Consider the following 19,854-nt stretch of genomic DNA (forward strand, 5'->3'; position numbering starts at 1 on the left):
TATAGCCTGCTGTTTAGCAGAAAAACAAAAACAAAACATAATTTAGCTATTGAAAAATAGCAGATCTACAAGCTCATAGCGCGCCACCGAGTGGCGCGCTACGAGCTTGTAGATCTGCTATTTTTGAAAAATTGTGCAAATGTGCGTGCAAATCTTTGAATATATATATATATATACTTTCACAGCGAACATTTTTAACTCAAATCTTTGCTTCTGTCGGGGTCCCTGGAACAACATATTTTCAGATGGGGGGTCGGCGGCCAAATACATATAATTCCTAGGGGTCCTTGACATGAAATATTGAGCACCACTGATACAGAAAAATGAGGTTTTTCAGAAAATTGTCACGATTTAGAAGACTTTTTTTTTTTTTTTTCGACGTCAGGTCTAAATGGGTTAAGACATAAAAAAACACACTTTTGTGAATTTCGTGAATGAACGAAAAGATGGTCGACTTTCAGGGCTTTAATTCAGGAGGTGTATAGGGAAAGAGAAATGGGCGGAGTTTGGGCAGAGCCTGCCTTAGAAGGACTCGTTCTGGGCGCCATGTTGTTTGTTGGCTTGCTCTGAGGCTACAGTGTTTAGTACAGCTAGCGACCAGTGACACCATTGACAGATAGACTCACGACACAACAGATTAATACTCATTGGTAATGACAGAAGATGGATCGAGCAATTTATCACTATCTTGTTTATGGAATGAGGTTTTGCACCCTTGTTGACTTTAACAAAACAGCCAGAACCAAGCCAGATAATGGACATGGTGATATGGTGGCTTGACAAGCAGACAGTAGTTGCTGCTGATGTTGTTTATTATTATTATTTGCAGTCTTTAATGCCAAGTTCACTTTTTTTCTTTACTTTATTTGCATGACTAACACAGATTTTATTCATAAATACAATATCAATACGTTACAGTCAGACTCTTATGTACTGTATAGCATTCTTAGATTGTGGAATAGAGCTGGCTTTAGTTTAGGGAAGACTACTGTTACACAAACCACACCAATTATATTACATTCATACACCTTCACAGTTTGTGTAACATGATTAGGAACAGTGGGTGCAGCTGCCGAAAATGTGTTTTAATGCGATTAAGAGCCAATGTAACTTTGCAGGGCCTTGGAATTGCTCGGGAGAAATCAGGTTCTCCTTCAAACAATTCAATTGTTTGCCCGCATGCCTGCTTGAATTGATTTCCCACTGATCATTACATTGCTCTTACTGGCAAGTGCACACTCACGCACGTCGCACGCACGCACACACACACGCACGCACGCACACACGCACACACGCACGCACGCACGCACGCACGAACACGCGCACGTACAGACACATGTACACACAATTCCCCATCTATAGGTAGCTTAGCTACTGAAAGCTTGTAATGATCCATCACGGCTAGTGAATTGTCCCCTAGCTGGTCGCCTGGTGAAGCATTTCAGACCGGATATTTGCAGCTTGCACGCACACACACACACACACACACACACACACACACACACGCACGAACGCACGCATGCACGCGCGTAACAGGCTAATGACCGGATATTGCAGCCAGCATGCCTTAACACTAACTCTTCCCAAAGGAAAACAAACAACGGATACTTTTTGCAGCCCACGTACACAGCTGTAGTGGTCTTGATGTATACGGCGTGTACCTAGTACTACGGACGCCGGTGTGCGTTCCCATATGTGCGCTGTTAAGCTGATGGGCATTGTACGCCCACAGCTTTCTGGTTGGCAAAAAACAACAACGCTTCTGAAAACACTCGTATTTTGTGCACCTTTCCACCTTGTGTGTGTGTGTGTGCGTGTGTGTGTGCGTGTGTGCGTGCGTGCGTGCGTGCGTGCGTGCGTGCGTGCGTGCGTGCGTGCGTGCGTGCGTGCGCGCGTGCGTGCGTGCGTGCGCGCGTGCGCGCGGCTACGGGTTGTGTAACTGTAGTTATCTTGGATACTGTAACTGTCGACCACGCGCTCTGACTTATGGCGCGTTGCCAGCTTAAATCAACATTGTGGAATAGGTGAAGAGGTCGCGCACACACATCACCACCAAAGAATATATACTTTCAAAAGATTTATTCTCTCTACCTCACAGGACGGGCGTTTCGGCTATCCCAGCCTTCATCGGTGTGTGACGACGTCATTGCCTAAACGTGCAGGTAATTATAAGCCTATACTGTATTTACGGGAACACTATGAACGTGATCATCAGGTACTATATATGACAAGTAAGACGCGCAAACGCGGGAAGCGAACGCAGCTCGTAAATTGCAATAACAACAATTAGAATAAATAATGTACTTTAATGTTTTTTTAAAGATTTAAAAGTTATTTTTTTAGTGTGTATGTGTGTGTGCATGTTTTTTTTAAGTTTAGTTTTTTTAAGTTAAGTTTTGTGTGTGTGTGTGTGTGTGTGTGTGTGTGTGTGTGTGTGTGTGTGTGTTTTTTGTGTGTACAGCTGCGCCCTCTGGTGGCGGGCGGGTGGTGTTACAGCGTGACACACACACACACAGACACACACACACACATGTTCTGCTAGGTCTCATAGTTAGTGCTCACTGCGTTCGCAATGATTATACTAGAAGGAAGATTGACAGTTTGACTGCGGAACACGCTAAACTTGTCTTTTTCCCCCCCCATTGGGCCTCATGCGCCAATAAGTTCTTAACTTTTCCTCTTACATTTCTTCCTAAGTGAATTCCTAAGAGAAGTCCAGTCAGATTCATGAAACGTTCTTAAGTAGGCAGAATTGTTCGTAAGCATGTTCTTATGATGATGAATCCAAATCCTAGTCGTAACTTGAAGGGGTGTGCCAGTTCATTCAAATTATCATAGGTAGACGCCCCACATATCCTAATTAGCATCCTAATTACCATAGGGAACCGCCCCACCAATCCCATATAAGGCATTGGGAATTCACTTTCCTACCTGTGTTCACCCAGGTGGGTGTAGTTTTGCATGACTCCATGGCCTTGCCTGCAGTCACACCTGTGTGTGATTGCAGCTCACAGGACCTCACACATAGAAATAAAGTTGAGTGAAGTCAAGAATACCTAAACTAAAGTCTAAATATGGTGGAACACCAGACTCCAAACATTAAAAATCAATAATACTGTGGAGGTACTGAAGTGAACAGAAATGTTCACATTTTCAATATTTCAATATTTTAATATTTTCAATATTCATGAATGTATTTTATTATTTATCTCACAATAGTCAACTGGGGGGGGGGGGGGTGATGGCGGGGGGGGGGGGGGGGGGTGTTATGTGATGGGTATGGTGCGTTTGTTTGGGTTGGGTTGTGAACTCTAAACCAGTGGTTCTCAAACATTTTCATGTCAAGGACCCCCAAATTGACATGCATTCTGCAGACCCCCATATGAAAATATTTTCTTCTAGGGTAATGTTTTGAAGATTTATCAAAATGTTTTGAAAATAGCCGATCTACAAGCTCAAAATGGGCAGTAATGGGACGCGTTTGTGAGCTTGTATATTGGCTATTTTCAAAGTATAAAATGGGATTAAAGTGGTAAAATATTCCATATTTTGCTGTGGACTGCCTGGAACTTCCTCAAGGACCCCTTGAGGTCCTCAGACCAAACTTTGAGCATCATGCAGATGGCACTGTTTTCCCTTTATGTTTTCAGATTGCACTTAAGAACGAAAAAGGCACCCTAAGAGTGCCCCACAGTGTGCGTAGATTCTGTTCTTACCTACGAACAAATCACAGCTAAGAAAAGATTGAGGGATCCCAAAACCTTCTTAAAAACTTCCTAAGTGGGTCTAAGAACAAATTTCCTCTTAAGAACTTCTTAAGAACGGTTGGCGCATGAGGCCCAGTGTCTTTATATGTTTCATTTGTCGTTTTTTGATCACTTTTAACCCATTTTGGGCGGGAACCCCTTTTGGTGTTTTAAGCATTATGTTATGCTTAATAGCTATTGAAAAATAGCAGATCTCCAGTGGCGCGCTATGAGCTTGTAGGTCTGCTATTTTTGAAAAGTCGTAAAAATGTGGCGCAAATCTTTGAATATATATATATTTCACATTTTTAACTAAAATATTGGCTTCTGGGGGGGTCCCTGGAACTACATATTTTGAAATGGGGGTCCGTGGTATAGCCTGGCTCCAGCCCTGAATCGCTAGTCACGCCCATTAAGAAAATATGTTCTGTCGATAGGCTGTCGTTCGGAAATCCGATCACTCAACAGCGTCAGACAACAAACATGGCTGCACCCACTGCGGTAACTCACGAGCGTATCAATCTGGCTATTACATCGACGTATGATAAATAGTTTCTTTACAGACACGAGAGGTTTTATAAACATCATCATCCGACATTTTACCGCTTTTGTTTACATGCTAGTATAGTATAGTATGCTCGTTGGCTGAATTTGTTTGGTTAGCAAATGGGTTAGCCATAGCCACATGATTGACAACAACGTCATCTGCTTTCCTATACTATTCTATAAGACTGCCGCTTTGACGACACCCATCCCATAAACTGCTGCCGTGGGGAGGGCTTTCAGTCGGAATAATGAAGTGAAATGAAATGAAAATTCAGACGAGTGTCAGGCTATAGGTCCGTGGCCCAATAGAGATAATTCTGGGGGTCCTTGACATGAGAAAGGTTGAGCACCACTGACATAGAAACATGGGTTTTTCAGAAAAAAATTATGATTTTGAAGCCTTTTTTTTAATCGACCTCACTCCAAAATGGGTTAAGACATACAGGGTTTCCCGTCGGACATCCGTGACACGTCACATGTGACCAGAAAAAAAACCCCACTGGGAAACCGAGGCTCAATGCATTGCCTACGGTGCGTGTTGGCACGCTTTCTGCATGCACAGACATTTAGAGGGGCAGGTGCTCAAGTGGGAAAAAAGGGCACCTTGTGCAGCGCGTGGAACCGGCCGGTTGCCTTAATAATGTGAGATTTATAGATTTTGGTGCCTAAATAATATATTGGAAGCTTTTTTTTTATCAATTGATCAATGTCACCATGGTCCACATACTGTACTGTACAAAAAAAGGACCACTTTTCAACTTATCTTCATATAATTGGTCCTCACTAATAATCATGATAAAATGACACAATTTTTTTCTACTCGGTCTGTGTCTCATAGGAGGGCTGTGGGCAGTTCAGAAACCCGTCCTCCAGTGACATCATCGTTAGGCAGATACAAAGATTTTACAAACATTTTTAGATTTGTATTATCGTGAGAACGATGGCTTCCATTTTCGCATTGCAACTTTTCAGGACTAGAAAGCCTGCAGTTTCTATTAGCTTGGATTCCCCATCGATGATGTCACTGGAGGACGGGTCTCTGAACTGCCCACAGCCCTCCTATGAGACACAGACTGAGTAGGAAAAAATGGTGCCATTTTATCATGATTATTACCGAGGACCAATTATATGAAGATAGGTTGAAAAGTGGCACATTTGTCCAGAGGGAAAAGGGCAGGGGGTGCTCTAGCATAGGATTTAGAAGACATTTGTAGAATCCTCCTCAGGTCTACATGCAGGGTTAAGGAGAGCTGGAAGGAGGTGCTGATGATACTTAACTCTAGGCTGTGTGTGTGTGTGTGTGTGTGTGTGTGTGTGTGTGTGTGTGTGTGTGTGTGTGTGTGTGTGTGTGTGTGTGTGTGTGTGTGTGTGTAAACGTATGTTTTCTCATGCCAATAAAGCCCTTTGAATTGAATTGAATTGAATTGTGTGTGTGTGTGCGTGCGCGCGTGGTGTTGTGGATGATAAAGGACAGATGGAGGAGGAGGCGCAGGGAGCTGGTGAAAGGACGTTGATGAATGTCGCCGGTCCGGTCATTGATCAAGGCCAGTGCCATATGACGCGTTAAGGGGTCATCCGATGCGTAAAGGTCAACCGCGGCGGCGGCCACACACGCACGACAAAGCTGTTATATGTGCTGAAGGATCGAGCCGAGCACATGAAGACAAATGGAAGCCAGCGTCGTCCTGCGGCCGGGGCACCTTAACCCATTTAGACCTGACGTCGAAATTTTAAAAAATGTCTTCTAAATCATGACAGTTTTCTGAAAAACCCATATGTTTCTATATCAGTGGTTCTCAAACATTTTCATGTCAAGGACCCCCCAAACATATTTGTAATTGGCCAACGACCCCCAGCATGTGAAAATATGATTTGAGTTAAAAAACGTTCGCTCTGAAAGAATATATATTCAAAGATTTACGCCACACATTTTCACAATTTTTCAAAAATGGCAGACCTACAAGCTCGTAGCGCGGCACTCGGTGCCGTGCTATGATCTGCTATTTTCTTGTAGATCTGCTATTTTCCACTAGCTAAAGTGTATCATAATGCCTTAAACACCAAAAGGGGGTTCTTCCCGCCCAGACTGGGTTAAATCAGTCACACAATTTCTTCCTCTCTAAAACCTTGAATACAATGTTTTCATTCTGATACTGATAATAAAGTATACAATGTCAGTTCCATCGATCGCAGCCTGCAACACAAATCAATCGATTGATTGATTAGATAAAAGCGGTTCCCAAGCACCCCCTGTTGCCTCCATACCTATAGCTGACGCACCCCCCCCCCCCCCCCCCCACACATGGAAATATAAATTGCATAAGCTATATAGAGACATATATTTCCTATTTATCCACATATATGCACACATGAACCTGTATATGGCATATATTTGCAGCATAGGCTATATTCTAAATAGCAGATCTACAAGCTCATAGCGCGCCACCGAGTTAAAAAGATTCTTTTTTTTTCTTCTTTTTTTTGAAAATAATTTGGGGACCCCCTAAAATATTTTGGCGACCCCCCGAGGGGTCGCGACCCACGGGTTGAGAACCCCTGCCCTAGAAGGCGCTCGGGCACCACAAGGGGTGCCACGCACCACAGTTTGGGAACCACTGCAGGGTTAACCCATTCTGGGGCGGGAGAACCCCTTTTGGTGTTTTAAGCATTATGTTATACTTTAGCTATTGAAAAATAGCAGATCTGCAAGCTCATAGCGCGGCACCGAGTGCGGCGCTACGAGCTTGTAGATCTGCAATTTTTTGAAAAATCGTTTTAAACTCAAATCTTTGCTTCTGTGGGGTCCCTGGAACAACATATTTTCAGATGGGGGTCGGCGGCCAATTCGGCCAGTTCTCAAACATGAAAATGTTTGAGAACCACTGATATAGAAACATGGGGTTTTTCAGAAAACTGTCAGGATTTAGAAGGCATTTGTATAATCGTCCTCAGGTCTAAATGGGTTAAATTATATACATGCTCTGAAAACGCGGCCTGTCGGGCATGGCGGTCAGACGGGTGCGGGACAATAGCAGCTGGCAGAATGATGTCCTTACTATTTTAGAAAACATAAGGGAACGCTTGATTTATGGCCCTGCATGCTGTCCAATTATTCAGGGAGAGCCATAAATAATGGAGGCACGTTTCCGTTTGAGCCCAAACAAAACACTACACCAGCTGATTTCTTTGACTAATTAGTCCCCTACTCTCTCTCTCTGTCGTGGAAGGTGTGTTAATTAGTGAAATCAGCTGGTGCTGTGGTGCGTTTGATGGAATGAAGACCTGCGCGTGCGTTCGGCCCGTTCGGGGGCCCTCGCGGGACGTCATCGGAGGCCACCCGTTTAAAAGGTTTGCCTTATAGTTCCAAACCTTATGTTTGATAAAAAAGGAAATGCGTGATGCTGCACAATATTTAGTGCCCCCGAACGGTGTTGTTTTTTTTGGCAGCACATTTTGATTTTAGTTTTAGTCGTATAGTCTCTTGACTTCAATAGTTTTCAGTCACATTTTAGTCACCTGGAATGCTTTAGTGTTTAGTCTAGTTTTAGTCGACTAAATATCATAAGATTTTAGTCGACTAAATCTACAGTTTATTTAGTCGACTAAAATGTATTTTGGTGGGTGTTGATGCCATCGTAATGACTGTTTTTACACTTGCTGAAAATAGCCGATCTACAAGCTCACAACGCGTCGCGCTGCGACGCGTTGTGAGCTTGTAGATCTGCTATTTTCAGCATGCAACCAAGTGTAAAATTACTTATACTGGATCTCTAGTCCTAGTCCCTTCCTAACATTTTAGTCTAGTTTATTTTTGTTGACGAAATTGTCAGTATATTTAGTCACAGTTTTAGTCGTCATGGCTTAGTTTTTCTTTAGTATTTTATGTCGTTTTTGTCAGTGAATAAAGGTAGTCGACGAACATTTTTCGTCATAGTTTTAGTCGACGAAAACAACACTGCCTCCAAAAACGTTGTTGTTCTGCTATGTTGTGTGTAAAGTCCCTGTTTCTTCTTCCCCTGAGTTAACCTATTTATAGACCTGAGGGCGATTCTACAAATGTCTTCTAAATCCTAACAGTTTTCTAAAAAACGCATATTTCTACGCCGGTCGTTCTGAAACATTTTCATGTCAAGGACCCCCAAGATTATATGTAATTGGCGGCCGACCCCCATCTGAAAATATGTTGTTCCAGGGACCCCCTCCAGAAGCAAAGATTTGAGTTAAAAACGTTGGCTCTGAAAGAATATTATTCAAAGCTTTGCACTACATTTTCACGTTTTATAGCAGACCTACAAGCTCGTAGCGCGGCACTCGGTGCCGCGCTACGAGCTTGTAGATCTGCTATTTTTCAACAGCTAAAGCATAACATAATGCTTAAAACACCAAAAAGGGTTCCCGCCCTTAAACAAACCAGATCTATCTGTAATACGCTGACAAGTACAGCCCAGAGATGTAACGATATACAAACAATAATTTCTACGATAATCAATAATGATTAGCGTACGATTATATAGGCATTATCTTTTCGTGCTGTCAGATTAAACCTTCAAATTTAATTCACTCTAAGATTAACTGTTGTAATGTTCTGTTGAAAAGAAGAAAAAAACCAACATCAATCAGTTTAATGTAAATAGCTTAGTGTCAAAATATGTTATTATTATATATTGAACTTTTCCTGACATTTTAATATGCTTATCCCAATCTGGACGGGAACCCCTTTTGGTGTTTTAACTGAGCATTATGTTATACTTTAGCTATTGAAAAATAGCAGATCTACAAGCTCATAGCGCGCCACCGAGTGGCGCGCTACGAGATTGTAGGTCTGCCATTTTTGGAAAATCGTAAAAATGCGGCACAAATCTTTGAATATATATTCTTTCAGAGCGAACGTTTTTTTTATTTCGACGTCAGGCCTAAATGGGTTATAGCGCCTCTCTTTTACAGTATACCGGCAGGCCATACCTGTAAATGATTTGTTATGCCATGCTCTTAGAAATCAATAGTATAAACCCTTCTCCAGGTGATAAATAATCATAATTCATTACACCCTGCTCTGCGCAATCATAAATTCACTTTCTCTTGGCCTGAGGAATCAATCGTCGGCCACATGTATATCATCGTGTCCTTAAAGCAATGAATGGTATTGATATGCAACGTGCGGCGGCCATGAGCTCGTCATTTTTTTGCACAGTGCACACTACAGCAGTGGTCCCCAAAGTGGGGTCCGGGGACCCCCCAGGGGTCCTTGAGGGAGTTCCAGGGGGTCCCCCCAGCTAAATGATAGTTTGGAACAAAAATGGACCCAAATGGGTCTGTAACTGAGAGTGTACAAATGGAACCAAATGGACCCTAACGGGTAGGGATGGAGCCCGATAACCGATACCCGGAAAAATCCGATAACAATTAAGCTTATCGAGTACACGTTATCAATAAGATTTGGGCTTATCAAGCCTGTTATTGAGCGTTGCAGCCGCAAAGACAAGAGGCGATCAAGAAATAAATGTAATCATCCATGCTGGCACAAGTCGGACATTGTCGGTCTAAAAGTGTATTGATACCTGCCAACCAGTGCTGCCCTGGTAAACAAAATTCCGCTTTTAATGTGACGGTACACATATTAACCAGTTAACAGTTTCTTTAATATTTTATTGGTAAAAAGGTCAATTGCCTTCCTTCTGTTAGAAAAGTTCTGTATTTGAAGTCCATAGTAATAGATACTGGTTCTGTTCAGAATTTATTGTCTCCCAACTTTCCACAAAATAATAGAAAATGCTCGATAGTGGGCTCGATAAGAACCCGGCTCGATAAGCCTGATCGATAAGGTGCTCGTTATCAATAAAAAATAACGAGCGCCATCCCTACTAACGGGTCCATTTGGTTCCATTTGTACACTCTCTCAGAGTTAAATTAACATTGATTTTACAATATAAATTACGGGGTCCCAGAGATAGAAATGCCATTAAATGGGCCACTGTAGACTAATATGCATGTAAAACTGGGGGTCCTTGAAGTTAAACGGGTTGAGAATCACTGCTAGAGCTATCAAAATCTTCACTTATGGGGGGTCCCTGGGTGCATACTTAGTTTAGACTAGTCATTGGTTAGACATGTGTTAAGGTTAGGTTTAGGTGTGCTGCCCCGTGGGAGGTTAGGGTTAGGGTGAGGGTTTGAGATAGGTTGTAGTTGTAGGACTAATGACTGGTCTAACCAATGACTTGTCTAAGTACTAGTCTAAGTACTGTCTAAACTAAGTACTGCACCCGTCCCTGGCATATCTTTTTCAAAATGGGGGTCCGCGGGCTAATGAGTGTCAATTTGGGGGTCCTTGACATGAAACATTTTGGGAACCACTGCACTACAGTACAGAAAGGTATCACCGGTACTTTTAACCCATTTTGACCTGAGATCAGATTCTAAAAATGTCTTCTACATCCTGACAGTTTTCTGAAAAAGCTATGTTTCTATGTCAGTCGTTCTACGAGCTTGTAGCAGATCTGCTATTTTTCAATAGCTAAAGCATAACATAATGCTAACACCAAAAGGGGTTCCCGCCCAAAATGACATTTAATCTGAATACCAAACGACTCGCCCCTTTACCAACTCGCCCCGGGCGTACAGCCGGCGGAACTGCACGGCCTGGTATATTCCTAAAGTAACCCTATACCTAAACTTAACCCCTAGTAAAACTATGCCTAACCCTAAAACTTTTTTATAACCTTATTCTCAGAAAAAATGAAATAAAGAATACCACAACCGCGGCACCAAACGGTCGGCGTGAGGTTGGCGGAAAAATGGAGGGGCGAGATGGTTTAGGGGTGACCGTACCTGAGAGATGGTTTAGGGGCGACCGTACCTGAGATGGTTTAGGGGCGACCGTACCTGAGAGATGGTTTAGGGGCGACCGTACCTGAGAGATGGTTTAGGGGCGACCGTACCCGATAGATGGTTTAGGGGCGACCGTACCCGATAGATGGTTTAGGGGCGACCGTACCCGATAGATGGTTTAGGGGCGACCGTACCTGTTAGATGGTTTAGGGGCGACCGTACCTGTTAGATGGTTTAGGGGCGACCGTACCCGATAGATGCTTTAGGGGCGACCGTACCTGATAGATGGTTTAGAGGCGACCATACCCGATAGATGGTTTAGGGGCGACCGTACCCGTTAGATGGTTTAGGGGCGACCGTACCCGATAGATGGTTTAGGGGCGACCGTACCCGATAGATGCTTTAGGGGCGACCGTACCCGATAGATGCTTTAGGGGCGACCGTACCCGATAGATGGTTTAGGGGCGACCGTACCCGATAGATGCTTTAGGGGCGACCGTACCTGATAGATGGTTTAGGGGCGACCGTACCTGTTAGATGCTTTAGGGGCGACCGTACCTGATAGATGCTTTAGGGGCGACCGTACCTGAGAGATGCTTTAGGGGCGACCGTACCTGATAGATGCTTTAGGGGCGACCGTACCTGATAGATGCTTTAGGGGCGACCGTACCTGATACCTTCATCATAGTAGGGGACCATCCAGCAAAAATAAATAGCAGATCTACAAGCTCACATCCCAGTGTAATAATTTGCGACGGGAGATTGTAGATCTGCTACTTTTTCCGACGAAGAGATTTGGTGTCGAGGGAATATAAACTTAGCGGGGGGGCCAAGTATAGATCCCTGGGGGACACCACTTATATAGGGGCTTAAGTGCCTAAGTGAGAGATTATACACCTCCGAGTGCCACGGGGACTCCATGCCATGTTTAATCTGTCTCTTTGGGACTTAATTTATATTGCAAGGCATTAACAAGTCACTTACGGCCGCGTTGAACACGAAGAGATCTTAAATAGATTTCGTACATCTTAACTAGTACCTCGGGAACCGTTTGTCGGAAGGGAACAGTCGTCGGAAATAGCCGATTTGCAAGGTCACATAGTCGTCGCAATGCAGCGCGTTGGTGACACTGTTTAGATCGGCTATTTTCGGCGGAGAGATTTGGGCGAAGATGGACTTATGCTGGCCTTATTGCAGAGCCCTGGGGGACGCCAGCCATCTGATTTAAGTGATTAATCATTCTGGGCGGGAACCCCTTTTGGTGTTTTAAGCAATATGTTATACTTTTAAAAAATAGCAGATCTACAAGCTCATAGCGCGGCACAAAATGTGGCACAAATCTTTGAATATATTCTTTCAACGTTTTTAACTCAAATCTTTGCTTCTGGGGGTGTCCCTGGAACAACATATTTTCAGATGGGGGTCGGCGGCCAAATACATATGATTTTGGGGGTCCTTGACATGAAAATGTTTGAGAACCACTGACATGGAAACAGAGGTTTTTCAGAAAACTGTTTTTTTTAAGAATCGTCCTCAGGTCTAAATGGGTTAAGCTTTACACAATGGTCCTCGCTCGTACCTTTAAGAAGAACAGTATATGTGTCCATGTACCATAATAAATACATTCCCTGTTTCCAACCAGTATAGAGCGTCGCAGTCCCGACGTATTTATTTAAAGACGTTTACGCCGCGGACAAAGCCAACTCGAGTCGTGACAAATCATGACAACAAACACAATTTTTTGGGCCGAACAAATAATTAGAAAGAAGAAAAAAACGGCAGGTTACAACACTTTTTTTGTTGTTTTTCTTCTTTGTAATTATTTGTTTGGTCCAAAATATTGTTTGTGTTGTCATGAGTTGTCACGACTCGAGTTGGCTTTGTCCGTGGCGTAACCGCCTTTAAATAAATACTTTAAGAAATGTCTATGGGAAAAATGCATTGGGTTTCATTTCCTGGTCCATGGTAGGGGGCGGGACTGCAACGCTCTATACAGCACATAATGGATACTGATGCTGCATATGGATGGAAGCATTTCAACTTAAAGATGGAGTGCTGTGATGTCTTTCCACCAAATGCCACAGACGAAAAACAGTCCAAGTCCACACTATTTATCCATACTGTATAAATGATAGATAAGGGGTCAGGACAACAAGGCCTTTTCGTGGAGGGGTCAGAATGAAATTTGGACTTAGACTGTTTTTCGTCTGTGGTACTGTATTGCGACTGCAGGTCGCAGATTACTATGAAAACCTGCAAAAGTCTGTCTGTCCGTCACTCGATCCATCACACCACCATATATGGCCGCATGTGGCCCCCGGGGGCCGCCAGTTGCCCCTGTACTGTACTGTCCTATAGAACAGTCATGACGTCAACTATGGCTGCGCGTCATTCCCTCTCTCCGGTCTCTCCAACACGAGTTATTGAGTTAAAATGCCCCCCGGGGGAAATGCCCGCGAGGAAAATCCCAGAGTATCGGACAGAAAGACGGACAGCTATGACCGACTGACCGACATGACTAACGGACTCGGGCCGTAGCGTACCTAGGGCCACTCTGGCCGCAGAGGCGTCGTAGTTGATCCAGAAGGAGACCCAGGAGAGGATGGTGATCAGGATGGATGGCATGTAGGTCTGCAGGATGAAGTAGCCGATATTTCTCTTCAGCTTGAAGCTCAGGGACAGCCGAGGGTACGCTCCTGTGGGACAGAGAGGAGAGAGAGAGAGAGAGAATAGTCAATGTTGATCCACAATCCCACCGTGGCTGAGAGAACGGCATATAATTATAGATATAGGATTCAATTTGCTGGGTGGGACGGACGGACGGACGGACGGACGGACGGACGGACGGACGGACGGACGGACGGGAGGAATGCCACACGCCTCTGCTTTTGATATCGCTCCCTCTGGTCATTCATTCACTGTTTTTGAGTGGTGCAAACCACTCCTACAACTGGCTTTGTTAGTACCCGTGTGTGTTTGTGCCTGTACGGGTGAGCATGGTTGCTATGGTTAGTATGTGACGTCACATACAAAGCAACTATATGGCTATGGCCGTATAGTTGCACCACTCAGTTCACACGGGTGTGATTTTTTTGTTTTTTATGCAATGAATAAACATACATACATTACGCCCTCTCCTCTGTTATCGTTTGAGTGCTCCGATCCCTCCTCTCTTTGAAGTTTTGGTTTCCGTTGATTCTAGAAGAACCAATGTATGTTTTTAACTTTTATCACCATTGAGCACCTGGTTGATCTCTCTATCTCTCTCTCTCTCTCTCTCTCTCTCTCTCTCTCTCTCTCTCTCTGTGCAAATCTGTCAGGAGCTTGGGGAAGGGGAGACTGAGGAACTAAGAAGCCTGTGAAAGCCTGTGAAAAACAACCAAGGAAACCTTTTCGGCGAGTCGGCGATGAGAATAGTTCTGTTCGGTGAGAAAACAACAGTGATGTCGATACTTAGGAACACTTTGACCCCCAGGCCCTATTAAACCTGGACGAAGATAATAGCAAACACTTTGACCTGAAGACCCTATTAGCGGAGACCCTATTACCGTTGAGTACTCAGGCGCCCATTAACCCATTTTGGACTGAGGTCGATTAAAAAAATAAGGCTTCTAAATCCTAAATCTTTTCTGAAAAACCCTTGTTTCTATGTCAGTGGTGCTCAACCTTTTTCATGTCAAGGACCCCCAGAATTATCTCTATTGGGCCACAGACCCCCATCTCAAAATATGTAGTTCCAGGGACCCCCCAGAAGCCAATATTTTAGTTAAAAATGTTCGCTCTGAAATATATATTCAAAGATTTGCGCCACATTTTCACGACTTTAAAAAAATAGCAGACCTACAAGCTCGTAGCGCGCCACTCGGTGGCGCGCTATGAGCTTGTAGATCTGCTATTTTTCAATAGCTAAAGTAGAACAGAATGCTTAAAACACCAAGAATGGGTTAAACTACTTCTAACGCGTTAATTCAACTTCTTAGAGAAGGTATAGGAGAATAAGCGCCCTGACCATCGATACTTGGGAACGTTTGACCACCAGCGCTAATAGCATACGAGTCCTCCCCATTGACCGTGTTGGGGTGCAACAGCTTTATCGAATGATAATAAGCGATACAAACATTACAATTCAAACAATACGATAAGGATTCTGGGGGGAACATGTTGAAATTTCACCTTTTTAAATGGTGAAAATAGCCAATATTATACAAGCTCAAGCTCAAGTTTAAGTGACGATTTAGTTTAGTGGATTTGAATTTATTTGCATCAATTCGTAGATATTCTTAACCCATTTTGGGCGGGAACCCCTTTTGGTGTTTTAAACATTATGTTATAATTTAGCTATTGAAAAATAGCAGATCTACAAGCTCATAGCGCGCCACCGAGTGGCGAAGTTCCTCTGCTGGACACTTGTAGATTGGCTACTATTATATAAGTTTAAATAGTTATTAAGTGGTTGATGTAAGTTTTGTGTAAGTGTTAGTTAGTGTAAGTTTTAGTTACTAGTGTAACTAACTAGTAACTAAACTTTTCAAATAATTGTAGTGGAGTAAAGTACAATATTTTCCTCTGATATGTACAATAATGAAGTAGAAGAAAAAGTATAGAAATGTTGAAATACTCCAGTAAAGTAAATTTACTTCAAAATTGTACTTTCCACCACGGTCATTTTGACACCTTAAAATGTCAAAAATGAAACGAAATCAAAAAAGCTTCAAAGGCATTCAGGAGCGAATAGGGAGCACGCCGGGACATCATGTTGTTTTCTTTCAGTTTCCATGACTACGCCACGCAGCAGCAAGCGTTGGACTTATTTCCATGGTTACAAGTATCCCCTCAGTCTTGCACACGCGTTTGCCCGCACGCACGCACACACACACACGCACACAAAGCACCCATGCCCATAATAACCCCTATTTCATGGTGATTTGACACAATACGCAAGTGCATGTCGTATGATGACATGATCCATTTTTGTGACCGGTCGCCACACCATCCCATCCACCTTCATGGTCCATTCAATGAGCCATTAATGGCGTATATAAATGGCATGTATAGAAAACACCCATTTGATAAGCACGGTATTTAGCATTATGTCCCTTGCTTGCGCTAATCTGCCATGAGGAAGCATTGTGTGATTACTGGCGTGAGCTGGCACGAGACATTCCCTCCCTCCCTGCCTTGTGCGTGCACGCGGTGCGTGCGTGCGTTGCCTGCATTACGTGCGTGCGTGCGCCCTTGCGTGCGTGCGTTGCGTGCCTGCGTTGTGTGCGTGCGTGCGCATGCCCACACGGTATGTGTGATCCGTTCTAAGGAAAGGGCACGGCGTGATTTATCCCGTATCTCCCGGTGTGTACGCGCGTGTATGGATTGAACGTATGGCTCATATATGGCTCATTACTCGTCCTATCCCTGGCTATTCATCATGTTCTCTTTTGTACTAGTAGGGGGATAAGTGGAGGCCATTGCGCTGATATTTCCAGCCCGTGGGCGGTAAGTGGGTGTTTTGTGTTTGCTTGTGGCGAGCGCCGGGCCCAAATTGACTCTGCATTGTAGCGTGCGCAGATGGATGGACGGTAGTATACGCCTTGGAAGAAAGAAAATAAAGCCGTGTCATGGTGGCGGTGGCTCAGTATAGGGGGTGGAGAAGCGGCTCGGTAAAAATGGGAAGGTTGTCGGTTTCGATCCCCGCGCGGCTCCCTCTGCGTTGGGTGTCGAAGTGTCCTTGAGCAAGACACTGAACCCTTAAAGGGACACTTCACCCTTGTTGCAAGAAAATACATGTTAATGACGTTTAGAAGATTTAGAACACTTTCCTGGGGGTTTTTATGTGTGTAATATGTGGTTTTAGATATTTCAGATTTTAGCAGTGAGCCCAGTGTCTCTGATGTCATGGACACTGGGCTCTCTTACTTCCTGGACTACATTTCCCATAATGCTTTCCACCTCCTTGTGGATAGGGGGATGGCTGTCTTACTGAGACAACATGTAGTCCAAGGACTATCTAAAGAGCACGGGAAGCGAAGACCGTATGGTGGACTCCATGTTGCTCCTGGAAGGAAAGAAACATGCGCAGTTGAGACCAGGAAGTTGTACTGTACATGCCCAAATTTGGTCATGTACAACTTCCTGGTGTACAGTGTACACACATAAATACCCCCAGGAAAGTGTTCTAAATCTTCTAAACGTCATTAACATATATTTTTTTGCAAAAAGGGTGAAGTTTCCCCGATGAGCAGGTTTGGTGCCTCGCATGGTTTCCTCCTCCGCCCGTCTGTGTGTGTGGAATGTGTACGCGAACGGTTGAATGTAAAATGGTAAATGGTAAATGGTGCATTTATATAGCGCCTTTATCCAAGGCGCTTTACATAGATTGTGCATTACATTCACCCATTCACACACACATTCATACACCGATTGTGGCTGAAGCCATGCAAGGTACCAACCAGCACATCGGGAGCAATTTGGGGTTCAGTGTCTTGCCCAAGGACACTTCGACATGTAGACAGGAGGAGCCGGGATTCGAAACGCCGACCCATGGATCATTGGACAACCTGCTCTACCTCCTGAGCCACAGTCGATTAGTCGCAGGGGCGATAATCGCAAAAGCGCTCTGGAGAAAGGCGCGACATAAAAGCAACCATACACGTTGCAGGGGGGGGGAATTCCAAGCATCTTGCTTATTATGTTTCAGCAAGCATGTGACACAAAGAAGCTACACGCACACATGCAGATTCAACAAACCGTGTTGTTTGCCTCTATAAAAACCAACACGAGGTGCATACTGTACATGGAAAGAAAACAACAAACAGAAGCTCGCCTGGAACTCTTGACATAGAACAATGTATTATTTAAGAAGTGATTATAAGCGCAATGTGAACCATGCTCCTGTCACAGCTGCTGCCAGGACACAATCAAGACTAGAATACATTCAAACAAACAAAAAAGTAATCATACTTGAAGCCTTTGTAGTCCTTCCGGTCACCCCCCCTTAAAAAAACAAAAACAAATATGGATTGTGACACACTTCAGCATGCATCGTTTGTCCACAGTGAAAGCATATATATACGTGTGAAAACGGGGGGTCCCGCACGGACTCTTTTCACACTCTCAGAGTTAAATTAACAACGAGAACTTGACTGTGCGAGGTGTGTGTGTGTGCGTGCGTGCGTGCGTGCGTGCGTGCGTGCGTGCGTGCGTGCGTGCGTGCGTGCGTGCGTGCGTGCGTGCGTGTGCGCGTGCGCGTGCGTGCGTGCTTAGAGGAGAATAATTGATGCTGTGGGTCTCGTTGCACATGAATATATGATGCCCCTCCGAATCCTGCGTTGTTTTTCTTTGCCGGAGCGCCGGAAGAAACAGCGCGGTAATTGGCAACCGCACCAGCCTCTCGCTCTACCATGCCGAGAACTAAGATGCAGAGAGAGAGAGAGAGAGAGAGAGACTGAGAGAGAGAGAGAGAGACTGAGAGAGAGAGAGAGACTGAGAGAGAGAGAGAGCTGTGAGAAATGAGGACAAAGTGGTTCGAACGAGACGGAAAGGAGAGATGCGGGAGAAAAGATGGACGCCATAGGACGAGAAAGAGGGGATGAACTGAAGAGACTATAGGGAGATAAGGGAGGGATGGAAGTGGCGAGACCGGCAGATTATAGCCCCGATAAAGACCCGAGGGCCGATTCTACGTATACAAATGCCTTCTGCTGCACCCGTTTCGACTGTTATCAATAGACAAGACCGCAGTGATCACTTAGGATCAGTACGATTGTTTTCGACGAGTATGGGCATGCTCTGCCGACTGATAAAAAAAACAACGACAGGATTAAGGTTGGCGAACATGCGTTAATATTAGGACCGCGCTGCGACATGCTTGCGGTTAAGTTTAGGGGAGGGTATGAGGAGGCTTGTCATTTTCAGTAGAATCCCAGCATGTCCAGTAGACCTGAGTAGACCGATAAGATCGGTTAACGTGTCATCAACGCCAATCGCAGCCAGTAGGATCCAGACGAGCCGATCGGCTAGATAAGATCAGCGTAATAAGTAACCTACTGGGAATTATCGGTTGATTTTCGGTTGAAACGGCTGTCTAAATCGGTATAGTTCTCACACTTTCGAGATTTTTCAAAAAAATCACACCCGTGTGAACTGAGTGGTGTGGGGGTCCCCGGAACTTCCAGACCCACAGGAATGCTCCCAGGTTGCCAGCCCGGTTCTGGCGAGCCGCCCCACGTCCGAACCGGTCGATAAATGACAGAGTTACTGTGTGGGGGGAATTAGCATTTAGCAGACACCTCTCTCTCTCTCTCTCTCTCTCTCTCTGTAATTAGCAGGCAACAGTGCAACACTATCTCTCTCTCTCTGTTTCTAGCACAACAGCGCCACTTTTGCCCCTACTGGTACTCCTCTAAACATAGGGACATAGGTAGGGACATAGGTTGTGACATAGGGACATTGCTGTTTCTTGGAGTGGTTGCACCGCTCAAAAATGATAGCAGATGTACAAGCTCGCAGTGCGGCACGTAGTATATCTGCTGTTTTTTTTAATGACAAAGATGCAACAGATGGAGGGAGAGAGAGAATGAGAGAGAGAGCAGTAGTCAGTGGCAGTATAGTTTCGAGAATAGCTGATCTACAAACTGACACGTTTTGAAAACTCGAAAATATTGGACATTGTGCATAAAACACTTCTTGTAGTAACACTTTTACTCGAGGCAAAACGTCAGTTTTTGGTTTAGACTAGTCATTG

General features: G+C 44.4%; 1 protein-coding gene across 1 annotated transcript in view; it reads right to left on the reverse strand.

Moving 5' to 3' along the window:
- The window catches only part of LOC306917422 (gamma-aminobutyric acid receptor subunit beta-3-like), a gene marked incomplete at its 3' end in the record, with an annotated part of 169,509 nt that overhangs the window by 11,145 nt on the left and 138,510 nt on the right, over nucleotides 1-19,854 (reverse strand). Inside the window, exon 8 of the mRNA XM_079495647.1 lies at nucleotides 13,661-13,813. Coding sequence (XP_079351773.1) covers nucleotides 13,661-13,813 — 153 coding nt within the window. The remainder of the gene's footprint in view (nucleotides 1-13,660; nucleotides 13,814-19,854) is intronic.

Source organism: Electrona antarctica, assembly GCF_951216825.1.
Source record: "Electrona antarctica genome assembly, chromosome: 24".
Lineage (NCBI taxonomy): Eukaryota > Metazoa > Chordata > Actinopteri > Myctophiformes > Myctophidae > Electrona > Electrona antarctica.